This window comes from Hyperolius riggenbachi, chromosome 9, assembly GCF_040937935.1.
Source record: "Hyperolius riggenbachi isolate aHypRig1 chromosome 9, aHypRig1.pri, whole genome shotgun sequence".
Taxonomy (NCBI): Eukaryota; Metazoa; Chordata; class Amphibia; order Anura; family Hyperoliidae; genus Hyperolius; species Hyperolius riggenbachi.
In genome coordinates, this window is record NC_090654.1 from 272,697,282 (window position 1) to 272,721,870 (window position 24,589).

Sequence of the window (24,589 nt, forward strand, 5' to 3'; positions counted from 1 at the left end):
TTTGAGGTAAGCTACCTCCCTTTCTTTCGTTTGTTTTTAAGAATTTTACACACACCAGGGCGCCTCTTTCCCCCATATTGTGCTTATACACCCCCCGACATATCCTGTTGGAGGGGTTCAGACAGACTGCATGTGGTTCGCACCACAGGGGACAACTGTCAATTTTCCTAAGAGAGTGACCGTCTCCAGGTCCGGCTGGACCACCCCGAGTGGAGTCGGGTTTATGGTCTCCACCTGCTTCTTGCGGTCGGTTGTCCCTCTGCAACCCTCCTTTGTGAGTAGTTTTCATTATACCACTTATTGACCTTATACTAAAACATATTACGCTATTGGGCGCCCGTCCTTTTTGTGTTTCCTGTGTCTTATCTCCAGGGTGCCAAGACACCCCTACCATACCACATGCTGTATGCTTGTTCAGACTAACTGAAATCTGACTGGATTAGCCGCCTGCTTGTTTCAGATGTGCGATTCAGACACTACTGCAGCCAAATTATTTTGCCTCTAATATAAGCATGCAGAGGCGCTGAGCAGTGGCTGAGCGTGCAGCAGCTGATCTTCAGTTCAGGAGCCCATATACATTAAGAAAGCCCCCCAGGGGCCACCGATATGGAGGAGAGCCTGTGGTAAAAAAAAACGTATGTGTTTTTAATCAAAGGAATTTGTAAGTGTAATACATTTTTTAGCTATTTCAGAACCAAACAGTATTATGCTATGGGAGTCTTATTCGGAGGTATGATCTAAATGAAAACCACGGTGAACCAAGATACCAGGCCGTTCAGAGTTTGTTTGAGAAGGTTGGGGGGACCTGGGAATAACCCCAAGGCGTAACTACGACCAGTTAGTGGTCTTAGTAGAGGGTGAGTCGTATTCTTATGGTGTGGTGTTGATCTATGAACAAACAAACTATTGATTGTTGACTACCAAGGACTGTGATGCGCTACTAATTGCAACTTGTGTTTCGGACTTTATAAAATTATAGCGAACTGCCTATTTTTAGATGTGCATTGGTGGTAGTACTAGCGCGCTTTTATCTGGAATTACTGTAGAGAGGTGAGGTGTATTTCCCTTCTCAGCCTCGTGTCACACTGAGCTGCCCTTAGCCAGTCAGTGAGGAGCAGGAATGTGGGTGGGGAGATAACAAGCTTCCCTGTCCTCAGCTATGTACCAGAATAGAGGCAGGTTGAATGAGATAAGATTTATTACAGCAGACACATTTATGATTATATTGAAATGCTTGCAATGCAGGGTCAGGATGTAGACTACATAATAAAACACAGAGCAGTGGGTAAGTGGAATTTGATTGTGGCTGACAATCCTGCTTTAATGAGAATTAGACTCTCACTCTTTGAAATCCTTTGCAGCCCATGTTATAGTTGCTTTTCATATTTTACTTACCAAAATGACCCCCAGACTCCAGAGGTCACATGACTCGTCGTAGCCATTATCGTTCAGTAGCTCCGGTGCTGCGTAATGCAGAGTGAAGCAGGGAGTTTTCAAAGGCTGGTTATCTGGAGGCTTTAATCGGGCAAAGCCAAAATCTATGATTTTTATTTCCGAGTTGTCACTTTCATCCGTGAAAAGAAAATTCTGGAAAAAAAAATAAGGGGAAATGGTTACAAAGTGCATTGACAAAATTCACCTCATTCAGCAGATAATATCTGTACGGCATCTGGAGATTAATGACATAAAGAACCCGAGGTGGGTTCTAAGAATGCAAACAGCACACAGAGGCTGGGTCTGCCTATACTGCCCAGCCTCTGTTGCTATCCCGATCCCCCCTAAGCCCCCCCTGAGCTCTGCTATGCCCCCATAGATCACCCAGCCGTGCTGTCGACACACAGCGTGTCGCAGCCGGCTGTTTACTTCTGTAAGTGTCAGTCTCGCCGCTCCCCCGCCTCCTCCGTAGCTCCGCTCCCCACCTGCGCCCCTTCCATCCCCGCTGATTGGAGGAAGGACCGCGGGCAGGGACTGGAGCTATGGAGGAGGCGGGGGAGCATCGAGACTGACACAGAAGTAAACAGCCGGCTGCGACACGCTGTGTGTCGACAGCAGGCTGGGTGATTTATGGGGGCATAGCAGAGTGCAGGGGGAACTTAGGGGGGGATTGGGATAGCAACAGAGGCTGGGCATTATACGCAGACCTAGCCTCTGTGTGCTGTTAGCATTCTTAGAACCCACCTTGGGTTCTCTTTAAAGTGGCTTTGAACCCACATTTACAGTACATATTTGTAATAAAGTCATTGATTTACAACCGTGTTGTATGTCCAGCTTACCACAAGGTGGTGCTGGTTGCTCAAACAGTTTTATGGTTTGTTTATCTTCCTGGGGTTCGGGTCTCTAACCACTGTAACAGAATGTAACAGATTTCTCAGCTGCTGAGGAAAGACGGAAAGGAGACAGGCCAAAGCTGTAAATTTGATTTTTTTTTTTTAATATTTTTACATGTAAACATTTCTGATTTTTCTGTTACTCATTAAACTGCTCTCAAAGGACATGACGTAAATAACCTGGCTTCAGTTCCACTTTAAAGGAGTTGATGACTACATTTTTCCCTGGATGCCTCATGTCCAGATCGTTTAAATCATTTCATACCGGTTTGGTTCCCTTCCGCCTGCCTGGTTGCTTACCCGTTGCCTGTGCTCCCACCCGATCATACATACACTAAAAAAAGCAGCGGAGGCTCCCGGTAGCCTGAAAGAGGAGGAGCCAGCACATCCCACTACCAATTGAAAAATGCATCGTAGAGCAATGAACATTGAACTGGTCCACGCTAGCTCTACAGTAAGGCCTCTTTCACAGAGCAACGTTAAAGTCGCACATTAGAAAATGTTCCAACGCAGACTAACGCACAGCAATACAAAGTCTGTGCGACATTCACAGTGCACACGTTGCGTTGTGTGTAACGTGTAGCAATATTTAGATAGTGCTGCATGCTGTGCGTTTAGAAATACATTTGCTGCGTTGTGTGTGTTGCACATGCTCAGTAAGTTTTTTTTTTTTTTTTTTAATGTAACGCATGCGCCGTTTTCGTTCCATCACTGTGCGATGAAAACGGCGCACCAAATGCAGGGCTAAAGAATGTACTATAACGTCCAAGTTATAGTCTTTCAATGCGTTGCATTAGAGGCACGTTATGCGACCTTAACGTCGCATCAAACGCCACGTCCCACTGTGAAAGAGGCCTGAAAGTTTAGTATGTTCATTTTTATATGGGCTTCAAGAATAATATTTCTATTTTCTATATTTTTAGTCAGGTTTTAAAACTCATGGCCTCACAGAATTTAGCTGTTTATCAGTCTGTCAGCTACTAATTCTCTGAGGTTTGCATGGACTTATTTTATAGCTCTAGGAATAGTGTGATTTCACTTTAGCAGTGGCGTAACTAGAAATCACTGGGCCCTCCTGCAAAACTTTGGATGAGGCCCCCTCCCGCCAACACCAACTCCCCCCCCCCCCCCCCTCCCAACGCTGTACACAAGACCCTGCTGAACACTGAATAGGGACGGTCTACAAATCTTTGTCTGCAAAACTTTGAGTGATTCCTTATCAGTGGCCGAGCAGATTCAGTCATTAGAACAATTGTGCAGAGAGCAAAAGGTTTTTTCTCTTCTTGCCTTAGTTGTCAGTCTCCCAGGACCGGTCCCTCTGTGGTGCCTGCCCCCCCTCCCCCAGCTGCATCCCTTGCAGGGTCTTTTGTTATGCCCCTGCACTATAGTCTGCCGCTCCCTTACCTGCCAACTCTGTAAATCTTCACATTATGTAGACTAGATTATCTGAGGTTTCATTACCATAGTTTTCCTGCTAACTTGGATGTTGCATGGAGTTTGTACAGGGGCTGGACAAAATAATGGAAACACCTTGAAAATCAACAAAATATATTTTAATATGGTGTAGGTCCACCTTTTGTGGAAATTACAGCCTCAATTCTCCGGGGTATTGATTCATACAAATTGTCAATTGTTCCAAAGGAATTTTAGCCCATTCTTCACTTAAAACACCCTCCTCCTTTTAGGAGGATAAAGAGTAGGAAATAGAGCCACAAGGGGGCAGACTTGGGCTTGAAAAGACATCACAGAAGACTGACTCGGCTATAATCATTCTGGGCAAAGCTAGACTGAATGCTCAGTTGACGATTCTTATCAGAGCTGATAACAAGCAGATTTAGCAGAGAAGAATGAAACAGAGAGCAGAGTAGGTGTTTACTGTCATGTTCCCACTGATATATATGATAAATTACATGAGGGTTCTTCGTCTCTGGTTCTCTTTAAAGGATACCCGAACTGAAATGTGACATAATGAGATAGACATGTGTATGTACAGTGCCTAGCACACAAATAACTATGCTGTGTTCCTTTTTTCCTTTCTCTGCCTGAAAGAGTTAAATATCAGGTATGTAAGTGGCTGACTCAGTACTGACTCAGACAGCAAGTGACTACAGTGTGACCCTCACTGATAAGAAATTCTCCTTTTTTACCTCTTTTTTGCTCTCAGAAGCCATTTTCTGCTAGGAAAGTGTTTTATAGTTGAAATTTCTTATCAGGGAGGGTCACACTGTAGTCACTTCCTGTCTGAGTCAGGACTGAGTCAGCCACTTACATACCTGATATTTAACTCTTTCAGGCACAGAAAGAAGAAAAGGAACACAGCATAGTTATTTGTGTGCTAGGCACTGTACATACCCATGTCTATCTCATCATGTCACATGTCAGTTGAGGTATCCTTTAAAAGTACACAAATAAGAAAGCCTTCATATCCCTCTCACTTCAGGTGTGCTTTAAAGGGCAACTGAAGTGAGAGAGATGTGGAGGCTCCCATATTTATTTACTTTTAAGCAATACCAGTTGCCTGGCTGTCCTGCTGATCCTCTGCCTCTAATACTTTTAGCCACAGCCCTCGAACAAGCATGCAGCTAATCAGGTGTTTCTGATATTATTGTCAGATCTGACAAGATTAGCTGCACGCTTGTTTCTGGTGTTATTCAGACACTATTGTAGCCAAATTGATCAGCAGGACAGCCGGGCAACTGGTATTGTTTAAAAGGAGATGAATATGGCAGCCACCATATCACTCTCACTTCAGCTCCCCTTTAAAGGAACATTATTAAGCTAGCGGATGGATGTACAGAGTTGGGAATACCTCTGGTTTCAGGTCTCGGTGCACCACCCCGACATCGTGCATGTGACTGACTGCGGACACCAGTTTGCGCATGATGCGGCTGGCCTCAGACTCGCTGAAGGTTTTCTTCTTTTTGATGCGCTCAAACAGCTCCCCACCTTTTAGCAACTCCATCACTAGAAACGTGTGAAGCTGGGGAAAAAATACATACATTTTATTTACATATAATAATAATAATAATAATCTGAACATTTGTATAGCGCTTTTCTCCTGTCGGACTCAAAGCGCTCAAGAGCTGCAGTCACTGGGACGCGCTCAAGAGGCCACCCTGCAGTGTTAGGGAGTCTTGCCTTGAACTCCTTACTGAATAGATACTTGACCTAGCCAGGATTTGAACCCTGGTCTCCCATGTCAAAGGCAGAGCCCTTAACCAGTACACTATCCAGCCACTGTACCTATATAGGTATACATATAACGTAATTAATTCCGAGGAAAATTGGGAGGTCACCATTTCAAACTGGCGGTGTACATAAGATAAGAAAATACTGATATGAGCAGAATACATCTACTCAAGTTTGCTTGGTAAACAAAGATGTGGAAAAAGCAGCATTTCGGCAGCACTGGATCACTGAAGAAATACTTTGCTTTATTTAGTCAGAGGAAAATAGAAAGGGGTGGTCTTTTTCTTGTATTGTATCTTATGTCCAAGCATTTACATGTGAAGCACAAATTGACATCTCCCAGAAGATAAGGGCTCAGGAATATGTACGGAAAGCAACACACAGCTGATAGCTGAGCGAGTATCATCACCTGAACAAAGTTGTGCTTACCCCTCCCAGCACAACCAGCTCCTCCTCTCCAGATTCTTCTCATCAGCTTTAAAGAGACTCTGAAGTGAATAAAAATTGCATTTTTACCTGGTACTTCGCTTCAGGAGTCTCAGTAGAGGTAAACCGCCGCATCCCTGCAGCAAAACGAGGGGTTTATACCCCCCACATCCCAGGGCAAATATCCACGACTTTAAAAGTCATGGATTTTGCTGCTTGGGGAGGCAGAGCTTTGAGCTGTAGCTCTGCCTCTACTGACGTCAATCGCCCCGCCCCTCTCCGTGAAGGAAGACTGAGAGGGGCGGGGAGAGGCGGCGATTGACATCAGTAGAGGCAGAGCTGCAGCAGAAAGCTCTGCCTCTTTCAGGAAGCACTCCCTGGATTTCCCCCCCGGGGATTTGCCGCGGGGATGCGGCGTATTACCTCTACCGAGTCTCCTGAAGCGAACTACGAGGTAAAATAGCAATTTCTATTTGCTTCAGTCTCTCTTTAAAGCACACATGAAGTGAGAGGAATATGGAAGCTGCCATATTTATATGCTTTTAAACAATACCAGTTGACTGGCAGTTCTACTCATCCTCTGCCTCTAATACTATTATCCATGGACCCTGAACAAACATGCAGATCAGAGGTTTATGACTGAAGTCTGACTGGATAAGCTGCATGCTTGTATCAGGTGTGTGATTCAGACACTACTGATGCCAGAAAGATCAGCAGGACTGCCAGGCAACTGGTATTGTTTAAAAAGTAATAAATATTGCAGCCTCCATGTGCTTCTCACTTCAAGTCTCCTTTAAAACCAACAGAAAGAAAGGTGTGAAAGGTTGCAAGCTAGGCGCTAGTCTATTTTGAGGTGACCAAGCCAAACCTCATGTGGAGCAGTTATCCAATCACAGCACTCTCTGTAACTTGAAGCATTGTAATTGGCCAAACAGCGTGGGCATTGTTATTACAACACTATATAAGAAACCTAGAAGTTCTAGCAGGTGCTGTCAACCCAATCACGTTAGCGGAATTTCCATATAAGGTTTCCCGCTGAGTCATCTCAAGTAGACCAACGCCGCAATCAGTAAACAGTGACTATTTTAATGGTGGCCATTAAAACTTCGATTTTCACCAGTGATTCCAATTATTCTGACAGAAAGCTATAGCACAATATGCAGCACTGATTTGAATTCAGTCGATTTGCTGCAAAAATTGATCAAAGTAATAACTAGACAGGTCAGAAGATTTTAGCCGATCAGTCACAGTAGCAGAGCAATGGCCCATAGCGTGGCACTATACTGAACGATAGACTTTCACGGTGAAATCTATGTGCCGTGTATAGAAGGATTTGATCCCTCTCTGATCAGATTCAAAACAAAGAGGGAGTGGTCTGTTGGCCACTTTGGGTGGGAAACTAAACTTGTATGGCCTGCTTAACACTGTGACAAATGTGTTGCAGTGTTTGAAGGAAACTGCTTCTGTCCTGCCCACAAGCATCCGTTCTCTCCTGTCGGCAGAGAACCTGCCACAATGCATCATGGGAGATGTGTCTCTTCACACACAGAGCCAGCCTCGCCACACTCATGTCTGCACAAGCAAGTACAGGCAGTGATGTCACTCAGGGGGGCTTTTAACCTGCAGAGAGCCTTAAGAGGACAGAGGCAGTGCTGGAAATACAAGAGAAAGAGAAAGCGTCAATTCAGCATATAGTTGCAAATGACCCTTGCATGTTTATAAATACATCAACACTTGAACCAGAATGATAGTTTGCTAGGTCTATAGATTTGCTAACTAGATCCTATCACACAAAAAACAAATATGTGACGATTGTATGCGTTTTGTCCATCTTTATAGGTTCCTGTGCTTAAAGAGAATCTGTATTGTTAAAATCACACAAAAGTAAACATACCAGTGTGTTAGGGGACATCTCCTATTACCCTCTGTCACAATTTCGCCGCTCCCCGCCGCATTAAAAGTAGTCAAGAACAGTTTTAAAAAGTTTGTTTATAAACAAACAAAATGGCCACCAAAACAGGAAGTAGATTGATGTACAATATGTCCACACATAGAAAATACATCTATACACAAGCAGGCTGTATACAGCTTTCCTTTTGAATCTCAAAAGATCATTTGTGTGTTTACCTTCTGTCCCCTTCTTCTCTCATGCACTGAACATTACAGGCTTCCTGCAGACAGCTCTGCATGTGCCTGTGTTTGTAATTCCTCAGTATGTGTCAGCCAGCTACTTTCACAGCCTAACAGAGGAGGATTTTTATCCAGCTCTCTTCTATCACTGATAAGATAGCAGAGAAGCTGCTGGCTTATGTAAATAAAACACACACTGGAGTGTGCATAGAGGAACAGACCAGCACGGAAGAACTTGGCAGCCTTCCAGACACAGGCCGACAAGTCTGACAGGGGAAAGATACATTGATTTATTACAGAGACCGTGATAGTACAAAGTGCTGCAGCAAGCCAGATCACATTAGAATAGGTTTAGGAACTTGTAGGATGGTAGAAAAAACGTTGTAATTTTTGTTACAGAGTCACTTTAAGTAGTATATTTGTGACTTGAAAGCAAACAAAGGTTAAGGATAGCCATCCACAAATTACTGTAACAAACGTTGTGCAAGGCATGGCCTCAATTCATTAAGATCATGCTGGAGATAATAAGGCAAGAGAAAACTTACCTCCACATAAGAGAGAGTTATCTTATCTCTTCATTCCTTAAGTTACCTCCTCTGTAGTTATTTTACCTCCTCTGTGGTTATTTTACCTCCTCTGTGGTTATTTTACCTTCTCTGTGGTTATTTTCACACGCAGTTAATAAAGCCTGTCTTTAACTCTGGAGTTATTTTAAGGATTGAAGAGTTAACTTAAAGACAGAAGAGTTAACTTTAGGTTTGCCTGAGGTAAAATGTTTCCTGAATACTACATGCCTTATCACCATGGTAAAAACTCTAAAAGAGTTATTAAAGACAGGAGATAAGCTTTGTGAATTGATGCCAATGTTTAAAAGAAGAAGAAAAGGCCATTTCTACATACAATTCCATTTAAATGTTTTCTGCCCCCCCCCCCCCCCCCCCGAGCAACTTATTTGTAAACACAGAATATTAAAGTGAACCAGAGACGAAGCACCATCATGTATTTTACCATATCTATCAGTGGGAACATTAGAGAAAACACCTACCCTGCTCTCTCATTCATCCTTCACTACTCAGCCTGCTTGTTATCAGCCCTGATAAAATCCCTGATTGAGCATTCAGTCTGGCTTTGCTCAGGAATCATTATAGCTGTGACGGTCTTCTCTGATGTCTTTTTAAGCCCAAGTCTGCCCCCTTCTGGCTCTGCTTCCCTGTTCTGTATACTGGAGCATCACAGAGAGCTGTGATGAGATGGGAGGAGCTGCTGGTGTCTGCTAATGTAAGGGCATATTGAAAAACTTTTTTTTTTTATCTAGATTGGTTAGTCCTAAGAGGTTTTTAGAAATGGTGATTTAATTTTGCACACAGTCCATTAAATAATATGCTTTTCTGATGAACTGTGTGTTGCATGGAGTTTTAGTAAAAAAAAAAAAAAACAAAAAAAAAAACAGCACACCAGAGCGGCGAAAATACCAGGTATAGTATTTATTTTGCAAAATCTATCGGGGGATATATTTATTTTGTGCCAAAGCGTTCATCTGGTTTCCTTTAACAATTTGTCTGTTTCCATAAAAGCAGGAAGTAAACGCCCTGCTGATTTATTGTAGGATTTGTATCAGCTGTAACAAAGAAAAGTTTTTCTTTAAAGGTAATAAGCTGTTGCTTATGTTTTAGAGCAGAGAGGAAGTTCTGAGTTCAGGTCCGCTTTAAGAGGTCCGTCCATCAAGAAATGAGTACAGGGCTCTTAGTGTTCAGTGAGTTTTTAAGAAATAAACAAAACAAGGCATCTTTAATCACTTTACCCCCACGCGTACGAATTTCTCCGTCCCTTTTTCCATCCTTTCACCCCCAGGGACGGAGAAATCCGTACTTTCCGCGCTTCCGCCGCTGCCCGTGCTCCTGCTCGCTCTAGCGTGCACTCCCGCTCGTAAGCACGCCGCCGGCCGCTCGCCCGGAGATCAATGAACGGGAAAATCCATTCCCGTTCGTTGATCTAAGCCCCGCAATTATCCGCTGCTTCTCTGCTAAGCAGCGCGATCATTGTGAAAAAAAAAAAAAAAAAAAACTTTCTCAGCCTCCTAGTACTTCCTGCAAGGGTCCGGAAGGATGCTTGCAGGTTGCATTAAACAAAAAGTTACTGTTGCCATCTTGTGGCCAAATAGTAAAACTACACCATAAAGCATTTTTTACATACAAATAAATTAGTTTTACACAAAAAATTAACTCCTTACCTCCCACACTCCCCAATTTTGTTTTTTTTTATGTGATAAAAAAAAAATTACAATTAAAAAAAATACATAAATAGTTACCTTAGGGAATGAACTTTTTAAATATTTATGTCAAGAGGGTATAACACTGTTACTTTATAAACTATGGGCTTGTAATTAGGGATGGACGCAAAACTGAAAAAATGCACCTTTATTTCCAATTAAAATATTGGCGCCAAACGTGATAGGGACATAATTTAAACGGTTTTATAACCGGGACAAATGGGCAAACACATTTCATGGGTTTTAATTACAGTAGCATGCATTATTTGAAAACTATAAAGGCCGAAAACTGAAAAATAATAAAAAAAATTCCCACATTTTTTCCTATTTTCCCATTAAAACACATTTAGAATAAAATAATTCTTAGCATAATGTCCCACCTAAAGAAAGCCTAATCGGTGGTGAAAAAAACAAGATATAGTTCATTTCATTGTGATAAGTAATGATAAAGTTATAGACGAATGAATGGAAGGAGCGCTGAAAGGTGAAAATTGCTCTGGTGGTCAAGGGGTAAAACCCCTCAGTTGGGAAGTGGTTAAATATATTCATTAAAGAGGAACTCCAGCCTAAACAAACATACTGTCATTAAGTTACATTAGTTATGTTAATTAAAATAGGTAATATACGCTCTTACCCACCCTGTTTTATAAGAACAGGCAAAGGTTTGTGATTTCATGAGGGCAGTCATCTTTTTGTTTGAAAGGAGGAGACAGGGAGCGTGAGACACAGTTCCAACTGTCCTGTGTCCTGATCACTCCTCCCAGTTGCTAGGCCATGTGAACAACATAGGAAATCCCATCATGCTTTGCACAGCATCAGGGAAAAACCGCCCGGGCAGGTCTCTTTGATGGGTGGAGCTTAGCTAAAAGTGCAGCTAAAAATGATGCTTTGGTAAGAAAAACAAAGTTCTGATGCTGTGAAACTGTTAAAGAAACGCCAAGCCTTTTCAGTTCTGCTGAGTAGATTTTTAGTCCGGAGGTTCACTTTAAGGCCCCCGGCTGAGAACAGACTGCACACAAAGATACATTTTTACCCATGCCTGTATTATACTGAATCAGGAGTGTGATCCCACCACTGGGTTAGCAGTCTTTACCTACCTGGTCGTGGTAAATGTCGTGTAACTTCACTATATTCGGGTGGGCTTCACAGAGCCTCATTGCTGCAATCTCTCTCTGTGTGTTGCTTTCCATACTAAAAGGAAAGGAAAAAAATGACAATTACTAATCACAGCTAACTCCATTACAGTAGGTATAAAAAAACTGTCATTCTTCATAAACAGTTGTCCGTGTCTTTATTGTAATACCACCTATAACTACTGTCATTAAAGTGAACCAGAGGAATCAAACAAGGATTTATACTTACCTGAGGCTTCCTACAGCCCCTATAGGCCATGGGCTCCCTTGGTGTGCAGCCGGTCCCGTCCAATCTCCCGCAGTCAACTCTGGTAAAGTCCCTGACTGAGCCAGTTGGAGACCACCACGCATGTGCAGCCCTGGCTGTAGATCTCCATGGTCGTGTGTTCTGTGCCTGCACAGTTACAACCAGAGACGAAGCACCCTCATGTATTTTACCATATATATCAGTGGGGACATTAGAGAAAACACCTACCCTGCGCTCTGCTTCATTTTTCACTGCTCAGCCTGCTTGTTATCAGCCCTGATAAATCCTCGACTGAGCATTCAGTCTGGCTTTGCTCAGGCGCAAATCGCTCCTGGCAAGGATCGCTACCAAGAATAGTCCCTGACTACCTGGGCTGTCTGTGGGAAAACAGGACAGGAGCAGACGGACACCAAGGGGCTGGAGGAAGCCCAAAGTAAGTATAAATCCTTGCATTTGATTTGTCTCAGGTTTACTTTAAAGAAGGCATTACAAAAGGCAATTTACTTTCAATTTGTGTTCCTGCAACATGGACATTCCGCAATTCCCTCCTTGAGCCAAAAGAGGATTAGGGGTGGTCAATGAAATGATAATTATGCGGCTTGCATGCAACGTAAATGACAAATGGGCAAATCCAACTTGACAGGATGTGCATTGCATTGGCCCAGTTCCAAACGGCATACAATTTGCATGATATTTTCAAACTGGAATTATTATTAGCATCTCACCGACCCCTCTAGAGAAGATTTGTCAGGGGGATCCTGATAATAAAAACCTCACTGATACTTTCATGTATCTATTATACAGTGGTGGCTCCAGCTTAAGGGGTGATAAAGTTAAAGAGACACTGAAGCGAACTTATTTTGCACGTTACCTTATAAGTCGCTTCAGTGCTCTCATAACAAGTAATCCGCCGCGTCCCCGCCGCTAAACGAGCGCTGCAGAGCCCCCGAATCCCTCTGCAAACATCCACGATCAACTTGGTCGTGGAGTTTGCTGGGCTGAGAGGCAGAGCTTCCAGCTGTAGCTCCGCCTCTCCTGCCGTCAATCGCCGCGCGGATCGCCCCTGTCTCCCCCAGGGGGACAGCCATGTCACTCGGCTGTCCCCAGTACAGCGCTGCCGTAAGATCACAGCGCTGTACAGTGTAAATAGACAGAAGTTTCGCCGTCTAACAGTTTCCTTGTGGCGATCGCCGCTGGGAGACTGATGGCGGAGCAGAGCTCCATTATTCAAGCGTAGATGCGCAAGCATTGGCGTACGTGATCTCCTGCAAAACCCTGCCCCAGGACTTCACGCCAATAGGCGTGGAGTGGTCCTGGGGCTGCAGCTGCGTTCACGCCAATCGGCGTGGAGCGGTCAGCAAGGGGTTAATCCTTAGTTGCTAGCAAGCTGCTCCTGTGTGGACAGATCACAGACAAATCATTCCAGCGCCCAGCCTGTGTCACACGACTTTTCATGCAAGAGGAGGGGGAAGAGGCAGGGAGAGAAACACTGCGTGTGTAAGAAAAAAAGCCTCAAGTTTTCAAGTACAGGAAGAGTTAAACCACTTGAGTTGTTATCTATGCAAAAGAGGTTCTCTGAGCTATTCGACCAACTTGGTTGAACTTGGTCCATTTTCTGAATAGCTTAAACAGCCAAGCAACAGTGAGAGCCTACTTGAGATAAGTTATAACTGCAGGAAAGTTCTAAGGGTCATTATTTCTGCTTTGTTTTACAGTTTACGTAAGCTTACAGCTTAGCGTGTAGTTTCTAAACTGCAGATATGACAGAATGATGCAATGCTATAAATAAACCTATATAACAGAACATAAAAATAGGAGACTTTTCTTTGCTACTAATGTTCTATTAATATTCATTAATACACCTACAATTCATTATCTCATGTTTATTTTCACTTCAGTGCAATTTTAAACAACTTGCCCATTTTTATTTAACACCCCTCCCCCAATTTTAAAACTCTGGATACTAATGTTAATAGAGACCCTTAACTTTGCGTTCAAAGCAGCCCATCAGGCCCCCCAAACATGCTATCGCCAGGGGTCTGACCGTTTTGAAATCCAACCAAAGAACGTAAATGAAGGTAGAGTGTGTCACCTGTCAGCCATGATCTTTCCCACAAGCCCCTGCGCTATATCCCAGGATCCTTTAGAGCAGTCAAGTGATCCCTGTAGTCCCCTCCCCCTCACTGCCAAAAGCAGGAGGGTAACTGCTATAAAAACTCCCCCTCCATAGAAAAAGCAAGAGAAAGGGGGGTGGGGGGGTATTAGCAATCGCATGAGGCACTCCCCCTTCCCAGAAGGCGATGCAAAGACCACTGTGATAACCTCTCATGGCAGATTTGCCAGCTGTATCGTCCAATCACTCGAAGCCCTGTGACCCCAGAGTCACCTACCGCCTGCTGATAATCTTCACGGCGTATTCCTGGCTGCTTTTCTTCTGTACACATTTTCGACAGATGGAGAAGCTTCCCTCTCCCAGCGGCTTCTCCTTCAGGTCCAGATCGTAGTGCTGATAGAAGGGAGAGTCCTGCAGGGAAATGAATTGAAGACTGTTATAAGGAAAACACTTGGAGGCGCGTACTGCTGAACTGGCTACTACTAGCCCAACACATTACATTGGGGATGGCCCAGAGAGGCAGGAGGCTACATGTATTGTCCTATGGAGAGGGGAGGTAGCATGTGCTGTGCTATGGAGAGGGGAGTGTAGGCGTCTGCATGTACTGTACTAAGGAGAGGGGCGGCAGCATGTACTGTACTAAGGAGAGGGGAGGCAGCATGTACTGTACTAAGGAGAGGGGAGGCAGCATGTACTGTACTAAGGAGAGGGGAGGCAGCATGTACTGTACTAAGGAGAGGGGAGGCAGCATGTACTGTACTAAGGAGAGGGGAGGCAGCATGTACTGTACTAAGGAGAGGGGAGGCAGCATGTACTGTACTAAGGAGAGGGGAGGCAGCATGTACTGTACTAAGGAGAGGGGAGGCAGCATGTACACTACCATGCTGGTGGTGTAGTGGTTAGCACTCTTGCCTTGCAGCGTTGGGTCCCTGGTTTGAATCGCAGCCAGGGCATTATCTGCACAGAGTTTGTATGTTCTCCCCGTTCTGCGTGGGTTTCCTCCAGTAACTCTAGTTTCCTCCCACAACCCAAAAACATACAGATAAGTTAATTGGCTTCCCCCTAAATTGGCCCTAGACTATGATACATACACTACACAATACATACATAGACATGTGACTATGGTAGGGACTAGATTGTGAGCCCCACTGAGGGACAGTTAAGTGACAACACAATATACTCTGTACAGCGCTGCAGAAGATGTCAGCGCTATATAAATACTAAATAATAATAATAATGCGCTGTACTCTGAGGATACCTTCATCATGGCGCTCCGTGCTATGTTGGTGACTCCCGGCCGCTCTGTCCCCAAATGATACTGGATTGGATCAGCGATGGCGGCGTTGGGTTTAAACAAGATGGATGGAGCAACGAAAGAGTAGCCCTATAAAAGGAAAGAGAATCAGAAAGTTATACAAGTGTTTTGTAACAATGGCGGATATGTACAGCAGTATAACTATAACCTTTCTGATTATTTACCTCCCTGTCTGACAAGACATAAAACCATCACCAGGAGTGCCGACAGGACTGGCATTGTATATGCTATATACATATACATACAGTATATGCTTCGTCTGTTTGTGCCTTGACAAAGGAGACCTATGTAGCCCCGAAACGATCGTCAAATTGGACGAATCATAATTGTATATGTGTGCATTGGGACAATAAACTTAATTGCTCCTTAAGAAGTCTGTGTGTGTATCCCCGTTTTGATTCTTGTATTTGGATTGCTTCGGGAAACCCAGCACCAGCATTACTCCACTTCTAGGAGTGTGTTTTGTTTTTATTGGAAGGACTGGCATTGTGATGACTAGATCCAAATCTATAATGTGGCCCTAGGGGGTGAAGCATGTAGCCAAAAGAGGCGGAGCTCCATGCAATTTCATTGGCGGTATGACTGTCACCGATAGCGTGAGTCGTGCACAGTAGTTCAGCATGCAGAGGTCCCCTTTAAGCCTGAGCAGATATAAAGAGCTGTCTTATAATTGATTTCTTTTGGGAAAGTTTGCAGGACACACACACACACAGTAAATGCCCATTGCAAAAAGCAATTCACACGGGTTAGTGACTGATGAAGGGCTTGGAACTGAGGATGCAGCGGTGGATGGATATCTTACATTGCTGTGGCCCGATACAGGTGTAGACTGCCCACTCTACGCTGCGGACGGTTACCCGGAGGGTGTGTCTGGAGTGTGGTGCATGTGACTTGCCGGCAGAACACGTGCAGCATGCACTTCTGCAGTAAATTTCATGCGCACATACCGAGTTATTTTGCTATGGAGGGGGGGGGGGAGGGCTTAGAATATTACTTGTTTATAATTAGTTTCAACACAACAAAATAAATTAAATCAAAAGAATTCTATTCTATCATATTTTTCCACATATGCAAAAAAAGAAAAAAAAACGAAGTCAGCTTAAAGAGACACTGAAGCGGAAAAAAAAATTTGATATAGTGAATTGGTTGTGTACTATGAATAATTACTAGAATATTAGCATCAAAGAAAATATTCTCATTTTTATTTTCAGGTATATAGTGTTTTTTCTAACATTGCATCATTCTATAATATGTGCAGATTACACAACACTCAGCATTCAAAATGAGTCTTTCAGAGCAGTCTGTGAAGTAATGACCTCTCCTCTGGCAGAGGAAAAAGTAAATAGTTCAATAACAGTTGAGATAATAAAAGTCAGAAGACAGCCCTTTCCACGACTTTGAAAGTCGTAAAGCTTAATTGCTTTTTTGCATAGAGATAACAACTGGAGTTTCTTAACTCTTCCTGTACTGGAAACAATTAGACTGATGTATCTGATCTTAATGTTTTATTTCTTAGCTGTACTACACATACAAATCATAATATCATCTTTTTTTTTTCGCTTCAGTGTCTCTTTAAAAAGGCATGAAGGATCGGAAATAAACAGCTGCTGATACTCTGGGAACAGGCATTTCCCTGCGGCCCCCAGCAGTGTGTCTACAGATAATCCCCCTGTAGCGAGGATTACCCCGATGAGACCTCCGGTCAGACTTCTGAGCTCACAGAAGCCGAGATGTAAACATGATGCGCTCATACTGCGGGGTCCAAGGGCAACACTGACGCACGGCCGGCGGGAACTGCGACACGTGAAAACATGGCATGGACGCTACTGATAAAGGATAAAAATACACTGCAGCTGTTGCTGTGCTGCACTTGTAAAAACACTCAGAGGTCTCGGGAACAAGTGTCAGATGCTGCCTAAATACATAGGGGAGGAGGGAGAGGGAGGTCTTTGTTTTATATGTGCAAAGGATTCTGGGTAAAACAAAAAATAAAATTCTGCACCGTCCTTATGATCCTCCACTGGGTTCAATGGGACACATTGGCAAGAAAAAAAAATAAAGTTGAAATAAGGAAGCAGACTATATACAGAGGAGTCCACACTAACATCATGGCTGCACCTCTGGTATTCAGCTTTTATATTGGATATGGATTTTCCTGTACAATGACGGAGAGAAGACGGTGTGAAGCTGAAGCACACGTGACACAGATCTGTCAGCATTTAGGCCTCGTTCCCATTGTGACCTTCAGAAACGTATTTAAAGAGAATCTGTACTCTAAAATTCTTGCAATAAAAAGCATACCATTCTATTCATTATGTTCTCCTGGGCCCCTCTGTGCTGTTTCTGCCACTCCCTGCTGCAATCCTGGCTTGTAATTGCCAGTTTTAGGCAGTGTTTACAAACAAACTAACCAGCTTGCGATAGGCTCACATAAGCAGAGTGTGTGAGTCATACAGAGCCTGCAGGGGGCATGGAGAGGGTGTGTATAGCTTCTATCCTATCACATGCAGAGCAGCACATTCCAGCCTGAGTGCCTGAGCCCGACAAAGCCGTCAGAGGAAAGATGATTAGATTATACAACAGAGATAATACAGCCACTGTGCAACTAGGAAAGGCTGCAGTGAGACAGAGCACATTAGAACAGGTATAGGAACTTATAGGATAGAAGAAATAAGGCTGAAAATTTTGTTACAGAGTCTCTTTAAGCGCATCATAAAAACCACATGCATTGATGCGCGTTTTATGACTCGTTTCGGTGCATTGCAATTTTTTATGAGTATCCATGCATTTTAGATGCGTGTAAATGCGACTGTTGTTCAGTATGTTTAGCTTATATGATGTAGCAGTTGTCAATAAAGGATGGTTTTCATATGAATTTTGATTTTATAATCTTCATTTTTTAAATTAGGTGTTAAAAAACGCATCTCTAAAGCGCATTGCTGTGCGCTTCTATTCTAAAAAATGTGCACCCATTCACTTGCATTGCTGTGCGCTTCACAGCAAAACGCACAGAAATGAATGCGACACTACGTTTCTCAAACAGATGGTAACCAAGCACATACATGTGAACGTGTTACATTAGAATCAAAAAGCTGTGCCTAGCAAAGCACACAGCGCAATGCGCTCTGAAAAGTGTACAGCACTGTCCCTAGTGTGAATGAGGCCTAGCCCTTGAGAACTAAATAACACAGAAGAAGAGGGGGAAGTGCAACATGGAAGTCATTTTATTTGCCAACCCACAGCTGGTGCACGCATGCAAAAACGTTAGGGCTGGATTTAGCATAAGGCACTGTAGGCACCTGCCTACAAGCGCCTTATACTGCAAAGGCAGGTCTCTGAATGTCCCTATTTGGCAATTCAAAAGCTGGGAGTGCGATTGCTGTCACGGGCCGCCACGATCGCGTCTCCCAGCCGCACACAGTTCAGTTGCCAACCTGTGGTCCCGCCCGCCAACAATTTTATGGCCTGTATGCAGGCCAGGGTTGGGTGTGTGGCCTGTGTAGAGGGGCGGAGCTTAGGGTACCAGAACGCCTCTGCCTACAGGCTCCCGAGTTGTAAATCGGGCCCTGCCCGGCGGTTTTAATTAATATTCCCAACCCATAGCTGCCGTGGACTCCGGGGAAAGAGTAAGTCGGCTTACACTGTTTTTAAAGTAATTTGGGCTCAGTCTGTTGATGGTGCCCAATTACGACCTATGGCGGCGCATGGTCCAAATTTCCCTTGCACCATTTTGCACAGTTTCGGGTGCAGGTACCCTGTGCAATGCTGTACATTTCGTATGCACCTTTTTTAATATAAATAAAGCCTTCTTATTGACTCTCAGTGCCGAGTGCCATTGTCTCTGCCAGAATACCACATTACCATTAGTCGATGTTCTGCGCAGAAGTGAAAAGCTAAGATGGATTTATGGCCATTTACTGTTTATAACAAATCTGTCCAGATAGGACTGAAGTATCACTTCCACAAAAGTGAAAAACTGATGAGGAAAAAACAAATCTTCCATCCTGTGCATGACGGCGACTGATGAACAGCAATAAATTCCGCCAACATAGTAATTCATTTTATCTAAAAGCTTCATACACATGTACAAGGCGTGTCACCCGGCGGGGATTGGGACCCCTCCACGGTTGACATTGCAGGGGCGAGGCTGTACAAATACATCGCTTGCCTGTAGGCTAGTGGCATGTTTTGCAATTGGGGGGGGGGGGGGCAGGGGTGATAGAATGCCGTGGATGTGGCGTCTTCATGAAAGCCAGGGGAGTTGGGAGAACAATAGTCTCGGCCGGTGCTCGGCCAATGTGATCTGCCAGGCTGATTGCTGGCTAAGCAGCCGAAAGGGGGGTCAGCGCCTGTTGTACACACGCTGGAATCTTGGCTAGTGTGCGTACACAGCTTAAAGAGACTCTGAACTTCCTAAAATTACACTTTTTTTTAAATCTAGTCTTGTTAAGCATAAATGGGCTAGCTGAACCGCCGCAATCCCGCTGCAAAACGAGGCTTTATTCACGCCCAAATACCGGGGAAAAAATCCACGACTTTCCTGGTCGTGGATTTTGCTGCACGGGAAGGCAGAGCTTTGAGCTGTAGCTCTGCCTCCATTAGCGTCAATCTCCTGCGGATCTCCACCTCCTCCCCGCCCCTCTCAGTGAAAGAAGACAGAGGGGCGGAGGAGGTGGAGATCCGCGGGAGATTGACGCGAATGGACGCAGAGCTGCAACTCAAAGCTCTGCCTCCAACAGGATTTGCCCCGGGCATTTCAGGGTGAGTAAAGTCTCGTTTTGCCACGGGATAGTGGCGCTTCAGCTAGCTGATTAATGCTTAACAAGACTGGAATAAAAAAAAAAGAAAAAAAAAAGTGTCATTTTCGGAGGCTTCAGACGATCTTTAAATAGAAACTGTAACCAAGAATTGGACTTCATCCCAATCAGTAGCTGATAACCCTCTTTCCCACGAGAAATCTTCTCCTTTTCACAAACGGATCATCAGGGGGCTCTGTATGGCCGATATTGTGGTGAAACCCCTCCCACAGTGTGATGTCAGGACCATGGTTCTGAAATCACATCGTGTGAACCTTGTTGCATTGTGGGAAATAACAGCTGTTTACAGCTGTTTCCAACTGCCAAAAAAACAAAACAAGCAGCATCTCCTTTCACTGACATCACCTGCCAGCAGTAAAAATGTCACCATGTGATGTCAGAATGTAAATCAGGGAGAGGAAAGATTTTACAATGGGCAAACACTGACTAAATCATTTATACATAATTATTGTAAAAATGAAGCACTTTTTTATTACACTAGTTTTACTGGAGTTCCTCTTTAATGCCTGAGAGCCACTAGCAGTGCTTTTCTAAGCGCCTGTGATTTGAAAAGCTCTTGCTAATGTAATGCTATGGGGGACCTTAAAAAACTCACATGCCTCAAGTGGGATTACCCACTTAGCATCACATTAACAACAAGAGCTTTTCAAATCAAAAAAGAAGAGCGCTGCTAGTGGGTTCCAGGCCTAAGATGTGGAACCCACTAAGAATCGATGCAGCACCTTAAAATCGCTGCAGCGCTATATGTAGCGATTCCTAGGGTGATTTCGATTTTCCAATGCTGGAAGCGCTGTACAGTAAACTGCAGGTTAGTAAGGGGTTCTCCAGCAGGCAGTAGCCGTGTTCCTGTGAGCAGTCTGTGTGTCCGGATCCCCCCCTCCCCCCCCATATCCCGCAGTCTGTGCGATTCCCAGGCACAGAGCGTTCTTAGCAGAGCCTCCAGCTGTGTGACCCCGTATTCTCCGGTAGACAGTTGTGCAAGCTGCGGCCGGATCCCATCACACACACAGCCGGCTGCTGGCATCGGACCCGCCGTGCCAAGCCCCATTACCTGAAATATGCGGTCGGCGTTCATAGGCATAGCGGCGGGGGAGTACGTGGGATCCATGTCTGTGAATTCCTCCGAGAAGTTCCCCACATCCAGCTCGTCCTTAATGACGGGTTTAAAGGGGGCCGAGACCTTCTTCGCTGCCAAATCGTCCCAATTTATGCTCTGTGAAAACAGGGAGAGCTTTCAAGGATCTCTCATTACAGTATTTCTGCAATAGATTGTCCAATGTATGTTTATTAGATAAGTAAAAACAAATTACTCCGAGTCATAAAGTTATAAAAAAAAAAAAAATTAAAATACAATTTTTTGGCTAACAATTCCTGTAAATAAGCCAATCAAAATCTACAGGAAGTGCATTTAAAGTGGACCTGAACTCAAAACTTCCTCTCTGCTCTAAAAGATAAGCAACGGCATAATAACCTTTACAGAAAAACATTTCCTTGTTACAGCTGATACAATTCCTGCAATAAATAGGCAGTGTGTCTACTTCCTGCTTTGATGGAAGCAAAGGGTTAGCATCCTGTGTTTACAAATCAACTAAGGCTGCGGAGGATGCCATGATTCCTGTGCTAAGAAAAACACATATATAACCAGTCACATCACCTCTAGTTAGCGCTTTTAAATAAGTTATTAACGTAAAGGGAAAAATTGCAGCCCAAAAAAAGAAAAAAGGAATTAACCCTTTGCACACTCATGCAAATGTTCAAACAAATGCATTTGCAGATTCACTCATCCAGGCACTGCTGTTATCCCTACAGCTAAGTTAAAAGCCGGGGTCTTAGTTTACAAGAAAATGCATTCTCTTTCTTAATTACCTACACTGTGCTGGCCCTGTAACATGCATAGCGCAGCCATGCAAACATTCATTGCATCAAGCCAATCTAGGGATTAGGAGCACACATCCTGACGTCCTCTCCTGGGACAGATAGCGCATCATACCAATCGCACAAGGGAGCTAACGTAATGTATCCATGCGCACCATGCACATACACCAGCATAAGCTGTGTGCATGCTGACAAAAAAAACACAGAATGCTTGCATGTCTGCACTATGCATGTTACAGGGCTACAGTTAGGACACCTACAATTACCTGGGTATTTCTGCGCAGTGTAGGTGACAAAGCAAGACAATGCATTATTTTGTGAACTAAGACCCTGGCTTTTAACTTAGCTGCAGGGATAACAGTGGTGTCTGGATGAGTGAAACTGCGAATGCATTTGTTTGAACATTTGCATGCGAGTGTGCGAAGGGTTAATTCGTGTTTTGTTTTGTTTTTTGCTATGATTCCTGTGCTGACCCAGCTGATAGATCAGATTACACTTGTGATTACTTGGAGCTGAGGGGAAATTAAATGCATACCTACAAAATAGCCGCCGGGAGACTTGGAAACAGGATGCAGCCTATATACGGCTTACCATGCTCCTGCACAAGCCCCGGCGGCGGTAATTACTATTCCCCCTCCAGGCCACCATGAATAGTGGGGGAAAGATGTCATCCGGCTTGCAGCTATTGCTGGCAGATGAATTACAGCGTTTTAGAAGTAATTTGAGCTCCGTCTTTTGAAAGCGCCCAAATTACTCACGGAGCGCTCCTAGAGTCATTATTCCTACTACAGCCTATGGCAAAACTGGCTGCGCCCAAATGCCCGGCGCGGTTTTAACATCGCTCGGAAATTAGACCGGCTCTTCACACTGAACATAAACAGGGTGGATTAATCTGCGTTTTCCTTGTGTCCTGTGTATGAGTTCAGGTCCACTTTAATTGTTCCAATTCCAAGATGCAAACATTAGCTCAAACTATCCTGGGCACAGGAGTAGCAGGACCACCACACATGGTGATGGACAAAAACGCAAATCTAAAAATCAATCACACGAATCAGCAGTGCAAAACTTACTTTAAAAAATGGATGCTTCTTTATGTCATCTGATCCCCCTGGTCCACAACCCAAGCGCTTGTTGGGGTCTTTCATCAATAAGAATCGAATAAAGTCTTTACCAGCGTCACTTATTTCTGGGGGATACGGAGGGTCATTTTTCAAAATCCTCCTGGATGAAAAGAAATACTGGGATTAATACACACACAGAGCCAGATATATTTAAAGGGGAACTGAAGTAAGAGGTATATGGAGGCTGCCATATTTATTTCCTTTTAATCAATACCAGTTGCCTGGCAGCCCTGCTGGTCTATTTCTCTGCAGTAGTATCTGAAAAACACCAGAAACAAGCATGCAGCTAGTCTTGTCAGATCTGACTTTAAAGTCTGAAACACCTGATCTGCTGCATGCTTGTTCAGGGTCTACGGCAGTGATGGTTAACCTTGACACTCCAGCTGTGGTGGAACTACAAATCCCATGAGGCATTGCAATACTCTGACAGCTCTAAGCATAACTCGGGGAGGCAGAGGCATGATGGGATTTGTAGTTTTTTCACAGCTGGAGTGCCAAGGTTAGCCATCACTGGTCTATGGCTAAACGTATTAGAGGCAGAGAATCAGCAGGGCAGCCAGGCACCCTGCACTGTTTAAAAGTAAAGAAATAGGTCAGCCTTCATATTCCACTCGCTTTGTTATACTATAGTGGAACTCCTGGCATATAGTGCTGAAGGTTAGTGTTAGGAGGGGGTTGGGGGGGGAGGGTTAGTGTTAGGCGTAGGAGAGGGAGGTCTCATGTGAGAGTTAGGTTAGGGTTAAAGCGGATCCGAGATGAAAAACTAACTATAACAAGTAACTTGTCTATATATCTTATCTAAAGTTTAGATAGTTCACACAGCAAATATAGCTGCAAACAGATTTAATAGAATATGATTATTTCTTCCTGTGATACAATGACAGCAGCCATGCTGTTTGTAAACAGTACACAGAGGCAAGCTTATCTGCACCATCAGCACTCAGACTGTGAAAAAACCCAATCCGCCCTCCTCCCCTCTGCCTCTGAAATCAATGGCTAGTAACACCTCCTCCTCCTCTTGCCCAGACTGAGCTCCCATGAGCCCTTGCTACTGCCAAGGCTCTCTGAAAACCGGTGGGCGTGGTTTATTTAGTTTCTAGGGAATTAGAGTATTAAAACAAAAACAAAAAAGTATTTGGCTTGAGGAATGCCCTATAAACAATAGCAAAGGAACACAATTACGCAATAAGTAAAAGTTCACCTCGGATCCACGTTAAGTCAGAGTAGTAGATTTGTACATTTACAGATATTCTACTAACCTGTGAATTGGTGCCCATTTTAGCTCATGGCTTTTATAAATGTATACGCTAGGATGTATAGTGTGTAGCCTTATTATCAAACAGGATCATAGTTACCCACAACTACAGGGTCATTAACAATTATTTCCTTTTAAAGGAAACCTGAGACCGAGTAAAGTAAAGCACTGATACTTCCTCCAGCCCCATGAACTATTGCCTTTCTCGCCTTCCTCCGGATGGCTCCGCTTCTCTGCAATAGACCCCAGTAACAGGGCTTCAGTCGCACTGTGCAGCGCATGCGCGGCCTGGCTGCGCACGCCCCTGTCGCCAGAAGCATTCTGCTCATGCGCAGTAGTATTTGCACCTGCCCCAGGTAAGTATTGATTCTC

The 24,589-nt window shown here is 44.1% G+C and overlaps 1 protein-coding gene across 1 annotated transcript in view; it reads right to left on the minus strand.

Moving 5' to 3' along the window:
- RPS6KA5 (ribosomal protein S6 kinase A5) overlaps nt 1-24,589 on the minus strand; it is a 128,096-nt gene that overhangs the window by 6,974 nt on the left and 96,533 nt on the right. The window contains exons 8-14 of the mRNA XM_068252255.1: nt 22,912-23,062; nt 21,018-21,179; nt 15,093-15,218; nt 14,112-14,245; nt 11,439-11,532; nt 5,137-5,307; nt 1,396-1,587 (exon numbers count right to left, since the gene is read on the minus strand). Of these exons, the coding sequence (XP_068108356.1) occupies nt 1,396-1,587; nt 5,137-5,307; nt 11,439-11,532; nt 14,112-14,245; nt 15,093-15,218; nt 21,018-21,179; nt 22,912-23,062 (1,030 nt within the window). The remainder of the gene's footprint in view (nt 1-1,395; nt 1,588-5,136; nt 5,308-11,438; nt 11,533-14,111; nt 14,246-15,092; nt 15,219-21,017; nt 21,180-22,911; nt 23,063-24,589) is intronic.